At 46.6% G+C, this 7,821-nt stretch overlaps 1 protein-coding gene across 1 annotated transcript in view; it reads left to right on the top strand.

The window, feature by feature from the left end:
* Positions 1–503: 503 nt before the first annotated feature.
* The window catches only part of MOXD1 (monooxygenase DBH like 1), a 51,504-nt gene continuing 44,186 nt past the window's right edge, over positions 504–7,821 (top strand). Inside the window, exon 1 of the mRNA XM_037391763.1 lies at positions 504–885. Within this exon, the coding sequence (XP_037247660.1) occupies positions 619–885 (267 nt within the window). The 5' untranslated portion in view covers positions 504–618. The remainder of the gene's footprint in view (positions 886–7,821) is intronic.

Genomic DNA, 7,821 nt, shown 5'->3' with positions numbered 1-7,821 from the left:
CTCCGTTTTCCACTTACGGAGCAAAAATAAGTCTCCCGACGGGGGCACCTCCTGCTCAGCCCTCCGTTCCCGGCACCGTGCTCCCACGCTAAGTGCAGAAGCGGCGGGGAGCTGGAAAGCGCCCGCTCGCCGCCGGGCTCCCGCCCGCGCGCTTCTTCCACCGGAGTCAAAGCTCCCGCGGGGCCGGGGGGTCCCAGCGAGCAGCGGGGCAGCCCCGTCCGCCGCCTCCTCTCCGCCGCCCCCGTCGGGAGGAGGATTTTCGCTCGTTAACGTGAGCCGATCGCCTCCCGTGAAGCCCCCGCGGGAGCCCGCAGCAGCGGCGAGGGCACGGCAGGTGCTGCCGGCGCGGCGGGGGCCGGGCCCCGGCGGGCGGCGCGGGGGAACCGGGGGCGGCAGCCAGCGCCGGGCCGGGGCGGGGAGCGAACAAAGCGGCTGCCGAGGGCGCGCTGCCCCGACGGGGCCGGCCGGCACGGTGCCGCCCGCAGCGGGGGCGGGGTGACCGGGGCACCCGGCCCCCCTTCCCCGCGCACACACAACGCACACGCACACGCGCGCCCGGACACACGCGCGCCGGGGCACACGCTGAGGCAGAGGCGGCCGCCGGTGCGCGGCGGGAGGATGCGGCGGCTGCGCCCCTGGGCGCTGGTGCTGGGCGGGCTGCTGTGTGCCGCCGCCGGGCCGCCGCCGCGGAGCTACCCGCACAGCGCGGTGCTGGACGGCGCGGGCGCCTACCGCCTGCGCTGGGGCCGCCGCGGCAGCGCCCTCGCCTTCCGCCTGGAGGTGCGCACCCGCGGCTACGTGGGCTTCGGGCTCTCGGCCAGCGGCGGCATGGCCTCGGCCGACATCGTGGTGGGGGGCGTGGAGAGGGGCCAGCCCTACCTGCAGGTAAGGCCCGGCTCCTTCCCCTCGCCCGCAAGCCGCCGGCCCCTGCCGGGGGAGAGCGCTCCCGGCATCCCGCTCCCGCGCCCCGGGTCGCCTTTGTCCGCCCACCTTCCCCCCGCAGTTTCTTTCTCGGGACGCCCCTCTTCCCCTGCCCCTCTTTCTTTTGCAGCCTCCTCGCCCCTCATCTCCGTACCTCTCTGCTTCTTCCTTCCAGCTTTCTGGTTATCCCTATTGTTCCGCGTAACTCTGCCCCCGGAGGAGCTACTCCTTTTCGATCCGCTCCCTGCCAACCTTCCCTCTAAACTTCTACATGGGTTTCGTCAAAGGTGTCAGGTTTCCTCCTCTTTATCCAGAAAATGCAACAGCCCTTTTCTCTCTCCTTGGGCACCCTCTCCCCGCCGGCCGGCCGAGCCCGGAGCCGAGGAGAGAGGAGGGATGGCAGTGTCCCCCCGCGAGGTGCGGCACCTTCCCCCTCGCCCTGCCCGCGGGTGATGGAGCTTGGCCGCCCTGGTGCCGCCTGAGCTTGCTCTTTGTAATCCCACAGCCACAAGGGCACGATCCCACCAGCTTCCCAGCCTGCTGGTGTTCTCATCTGCAGGGGCACAGCCGGTGCTGCTCCTGTCCTTGGTGTTTCTCCTCTCCTCACTTGGAGGTGTTTTGACTCAGATATTGAAAAGCACTTACGGAGTCCTTTAGATCAACCAGGGACTCCTGGTACTTCTTGGTCCGGTAAAGCAACCTCACAGGAGCTCAGCTGCACTGGCATAATCTTCTAGGTATGTTTCTGTAGTTGTCTAGACATTGCCAGGGCTACAGCTGGGAACAGGAGTGTGGGACGTTAGCTCCGCTGGTGCTCCCAGCAAAGCATCTCCTCCAAGAGGCATTGGTGGCTGGTGGGGTGGGAGCCGTGAGAGGGGAAGGGACCCGCACCTTCAGTTCCCTCTCACTGACCTGAGATCCAGCCTAGAGGAGTTGCTCTGGGGCCAGGGGAGCAGGGACAGCTCGTCCCACGCGTCGGTGAAAGGGGAATCAAGCCCAGCGTGACATCTTACTGCCCCCAATTCCTCAATAATAACTTCTAGAAGGCAATTTGAGAGCAGAGTTAACACCCAGTTGTTAAGAGTATGGTCTAAGAGAAATCTTTTCATCCTTATGTTAGAGCTAGCTGAGCTTTGAAGCTGCTGCTTAAATTTTGTGAGCTTTTTCTTTAGAATGTAGACTTTTATTAACATCTTGCCATAAGAAATCTAAATGCTTAATATACTCTCGCTGCTGTTTCCCCACCCCCCCATTAATTTGGTATACGAAGTTTAGGCATATATTTGTCTTATCTAAGTTCAGACTGATGATTTTTAGGTTTTTTTCTCTCCTTATTTCAAAATTAAGATATTTTTTCTTAAAAACTTAGTCTAAATAAAACACTAATAATAAACCCACCCAATTCTGGTCATTGAGCAATGAACGTTTAGCTCACAGAAGGCTGGGCTTTCTGGAGACTTATACTTCAAAAGATACATCTATTAACCATTAAAATAAACACAAACTTTGTGCTTTGTTAGTTCATAGATCCTGTTAGGGGAAAGCACGCCTTTTAGAAAGACATCCAAACATAGTGTAAAGACATCCAGTGAGGGAGGATCCATCACTTCCCTTGATAGCTTGTGGCAGTGGTAAGTCTGTGCTACTCCTGATTTACAATATTAGTTTGTCTGGGTTCAGGTTCCAGTTATGTATTTTCCCTACTATATTAAAAACTCTACTCCCCCTGCATCCTGCCTCCATTAAGTTATTTATATGCTGCAGTCAAGTCACTCCTCAGTTTTCTTTTGCATAAAATAAATAGATCGAGCTCTTTAAGCATCCCACTGCAGGACATTTTCCCCAGCACTTGAAGAACTTTTGTGGCTCTTTTCAACACCCCTTGCAGGTTTTCAGGATCCTTTAAAAATAGCCCCATGCAAATTTCTTTTTCCTTCCAAAGATTTTGTTCACTGGTATCCCATGACAAATAGAACTGAGATGGAAGAGGCAAGTGCCCCCTGTTACAGAACACCTGGAATTTTCCTGAAATGCTCATTTAGGGCACAAACATCTGCTGTGCTAAGCGCTATGAGTTATTTTGTTGCACTTTTGCGTAGGTAAGGAACAGAAGAAACACTTCTGTTAAGCTTGCTTGCAAGGTAAGGTTTTCTCCATCCCAGTTCCTTCTTCAGTTCTAGGCAGCAAGGTTGCATTTTAAACTGGACTGTGGTCTTTTAAAACATCGCTCCGTTAAAATATTTCCATACTTGCACCATCAAGGAAAGGCCAGAAACAAGGACGGTGAAGAAACAAAATTTGTCAAAAGGCCTTTTTCTGGCCAGTCAGCAGGGATTGCTATAGAATGAGTAACTTGTTCTAGAATGCTATTTCAATAATACCTAATTCTTCCCTCTACTGGACACACAAACACAGTTAATATTTAAAAAATGCATTCTGTGTTAAGTGTATATCACCATCATTTATGCTATTTACTACTGAAAAATAATTTTTCATAGATAGTACCCTTGAAAGTATGTGGTTTTATGCCTAGCTGCACTCTATAAAATATGTACACCCTATAATGAAAGAACCTACTTTTCTTTTTGGTTTTAGAAATATGTTTTTATTCCATGATCATCAGTCGGAAAATGTGCATCGTGGTCTAAACTCTTAGAAGGGTCATTTTTTGGTTTCTTTGAAAGTTTTGAGGTGCTTGTTAGTGGCATGATTTTCAGAAGATGTTCTGAAACACCTTTATAGTCTTTCAAGTGGGCACTGAAACGGCTAGTCTCCTGGGAGAATTCAGCCTCCCACCCCACCCCCAAATTTTCTCTCCTTTAAAAATAGAAAGTGTTCTTGTAGGGAAGAGTCCTCTTCTGGGAGAAAACAAGTAAATGTAGTTAGACTATAGCCATCAGTAAAGGTAAAAGCAGATACTCCGTAGTTTGTGGGAGACCTGTGTATCAATATAGAGGAAAACTTCAGCCAATTTTCAGAAAAGAGAGAAAACATTTCCTCTGGCATTTATTCTTCATCGTCTCAGAGCAAGGAGATGTTACTCTCACCATCAGCAGGCAGCGCTTGACTTGAAAAAATCTGGTGACTCAAAGTTCTGGATATCCAAGATCGGATTTTACTTCCTCAGTTTTAGGTGTATCCTGAACTTGGGTGTAATGAGTTTTTTGTTTTGGTTTGCTTTTCCATGTTTGAGCTGTATTTAAGCTAAAAGAGTGGCTGGCATAAGTAAAGGCTAAAATGATTTGAAAGCCTGACGTTTAGTTGTCCCTAAATGTATCAAGGTGAAAAGCATTACGATGTCATGAAAGAAGAACAAACCTTCGTGGTATACCACAGTAGTTTTTTGGAGAGCATTTAAATCATTGGAGAATTATACATTTGCTATCCTGACATTTCAGAAGTTTGGTATTTGGAATGGGAACCTAAACATAATTTGGGAGGATGCAGAGGACATAGTATGAATGGCATACATATTTGCATAGCTTTACTGTGCTGTTGTGAGGAAGGCACCTCTACCAAGCAGAAGGAGAAAAAGAGGGTGACCATTGAACAAATTATTTGTCAATGTTACTGAGAGCCCTGTGGTGACAGGGTGGCAAATTACGGGGGGTGGGGGTGGGGTGGGGTTGAGTGAGCATGTTCAAGAACAAGTAGAAGATACCTATGGGGGCTGGTGCTGAAAAGCTGGAAGCTGCCTTTGTCTCTATAGGGAGGGGGTGGACTTGGAAGGAGAGTTCATACTTAGCAAAATGTTACCTTGAAATATAGTCATGGTCACTTGCAGCACGTGTTACTCTTCCTAAAGGCTCTTGGGGTAGCCTTAGCTTTTACATTTAGTTTTAATTTTTTTCTTCTTTTTTTCTTTTTTTTTTTTTTTTTAATGCATCTCTTTTGTTCTTATGAATTGACACAGCATGCATTTTCATGCTAGACCCATGCCTTTTCCTTGGTCTCCACCCCTGTCTGGAATTGTGCATCCCCACCCACAGCACGTAGCTGCTGAGAGCCCCATTTTGGGGAGAGTAATCCTCCTTGATGAATGCCTATTTTGTGCAAGTTATACAAGAGGGTTGCATTGTTAGAATCTTCTGTTGAACTTGCACAAAAATAGTCCCTGCTCAGGGTGAATAGGGACTGTGTGTCACTAAAAAGTACTTTATTATTCATTACAGCCTTGCTTGTTAACTGTCACCCAAACTAAAGAATATCTGTTATCAAATGTATCCCATAGAGTTAGCTTAATTGCTCATAGGGAAGTACTTGGAAGAGATTTTAAAGGACAGAAAACAGTGAGCATTCTCTGTACTTAACTATATGCTGCTTTTAAGTGCACTCATGCCAACAGCAACAAAAGAAGTGTTTAGAAAACAACTTGAAAGGCACCAAGAGAGAGATGCAAAGCGAGTGCCACACTGACATATCTCAGTTGGTGCTTTGTTGGAGGTATTTCATGCCTTTGGGCATTGGGGCAAAATCTCCAGATGAGTAATGAGTCCCTCTTGGCTTCGATGTGGGGCATAAAGAGACACTCCAGTGTACATCTCCACTGGCTGGGTGCTTTGTAGTTCCCTTTCAGAGGTACAATAGTTAGGACAGGGAAGCAACAGTTGGTGAACAAAAGATGAGAAGAATTCTGTAGCTCTTGTGTTTTGCAGACTTTGGGGTGCTGTTTCACAAGAATTTTTTGTTCTTTATGGTATTTTTTCTTCTCCTTTGGATTTTGGAAACACCAAGAAAACAAAATTTTCTTACAGCTCCCCAAAAATAAGTACCTGGGGCAGGATGGAAATGTAGCCACCATAAGTGATGCAGAGGCTTACAATAATGGGGGAATGATTTAATTCTTAATATAAACAATTATCTTAGAATTAGGAGAAGGAAGAAGGCAGATTTTCCAAGGCAAAACCAGAATTTTTGGGAACAAGTATCACTAATAGTTGAAAATCCCTTGAGTGTATTTAAAACTTTCTCATAATTGAAGTAATTAAAGTAATTAGAACAAGGTTAAATGTGGCTCCTGTGTAAGGAATGCTCCTTGAGATAAAGTGCAGTTCGAAGGCTGGATCATGCAGTATCTCCTACTTCAGATTTTTCTTTCCCTTAAAACACTTTGCTACATGTTTTGTCTAGTCTATTTGTGTTAAGACAGCCTTTAATCTAGCTTTATAGCTTCTGATATAGCTGGAATATAACCTCTTAAATCAACATTTGTTCCTGATGTAAAGACTCGGATAGGTGCTTGGGACTCTGCTGCAAAGTCAAATTATCCACGCCGATAAGCGATGTATTTCAACTTCTAACTGCTTGTGCTTCTTACACCTTTGTGTGGTAAGTTAGAGAGCTCTCCACATTTCGATGTTTTTCATTTGTGTGTGGGGAAAGTGATATTTTTATATGGCCCAGGAATGCCACAGAAACCAAGGGGTGTCGCTGCTGGCTGTAGGCTACTGGGAAGCTGCCTTGGGCAGCATTTAACTAAATATAAGGAATACACTGAAGTGTATTCAAATGACACAGTTTGAATGAGGGAAGACATGTCTCTAAGTAAATAACTGTGTTTCATGTGTAAAAAATGCATACCCTCTTTTTGCAAAGAAAATCTATGTACATGCACACTCACATACATCTGCTTCTGTAAATACACAAGTGGAAAATGTGTGTCTTTGTGTATATATGTATGCTGGCATTTAAAATGCAGACACACTCACAATTATTTGTTACAGGTAAAAATTTTCTGTCCTTGTCAAAGTTAGTAGTACACTTGAAGGAAATAATCCTCATTTACTCCAGTATCATTCAGCCAGTTTAATTGAAATTGTACCAGGAATTGTGCGCAGCTTCTCGCAACTGCCCATGTGAGTGAGACCCAGGCTTCCTAGCAAGGACTGAATTGCTTCATGATAATCTGCTGTGCAGGTAAAAAAGAACCAACATAAATCAGTAAATTAATTGCAAACAGACTGCTCATAGTGCAGAAGCTGAATTTACCAATCCCGGTTACATCAGGAAATTCTTGCAACTGCTTGATTGCTGTTGCTGTACCCTTTTTTATGGATATTTCTTCACTTGGGGCCAATCTCAAGGTTGGATCAGTCAACTAGAATGCTCTCAAGGTGTTTCTGTGTGGAGCAGTGGTGCTTTCAGACTCCTGCTTCATGTTAGTTTTCTGTGGGCGGGCTCAGCTTTTCCCTAAGAGCAGAGTAAGATCTTTGCTTGACACTGAAGCTGAAATTTATTTGAGGTTTCACAAAGTTTGGTTTGCTTATTTGTAAACTCATGCCCTGTTTGCTTCTTCCCAAATACAATGTAAAACCAGCTCCTTTTTGGTGGTAATATCCAGTGTGTGCTGGAACCATGAGCAGCAGGATTCCATCTAAACTGAATGCAACAATAAAAAAGAGAAATGTTAACCACAGTTGGGGTTTTTTTTGGAAACTGGGAAAGGCATTGCTTGTTGCCTATTTCAAACAAGCGTTTTGGTCAGTTGTTTTGTTGTACTATAGCAATTTCTCTATCCTATTTATACTAAGATAGAGCCTCTCCTGTGCCACCTTTCATCTTAATTACAGCTTCCCAGTTCCTTTTGCCAGACTCGTCTTCAGCCCTCATCTTCTACATCAGTTTGGTAGTTTGGGGATGTTTGAAACTCCATGGGTTGGCTACTGACCATTGGTGAGGACTAGTTGCAGCACAGCTTGTTTTTCCATCATTTCCCATGCCTGGCTTGTCCCTTTACTCACTTGTCAGTGTAAAATTGCTGCTGAAATAGCAGTGGTCTCCCAGTTAGAGAAGGGCGGTGACTATAAATCCCAGCAGCAGAGCTGCTTACAAGCCAAGCCTGCAAGGCGATTGCTGGATGGGATGGATTTGAGAGTTATTTTATGCTCCTTGAGGTTGAAA

This window comes from Falco rusticolus, chromosome 6, assembly GCF_015220075.1.
Source record: "Falco rusticolus isolate bFalRus1 chromosome 6, bFalRus1.pri, whole genome shotgun sequence".
Taxonomy (NCBI): Eukaryota; Metazoa; Chordata; class Aves; order Falconiformes; family Falconidae; genus Falco; species Falco rusticolus.
The sequence above is the reverse complement of the archived record's forward strand: the minus strand, read 5'-3'. Positions and strand labels throughout refer to the sequence as shown.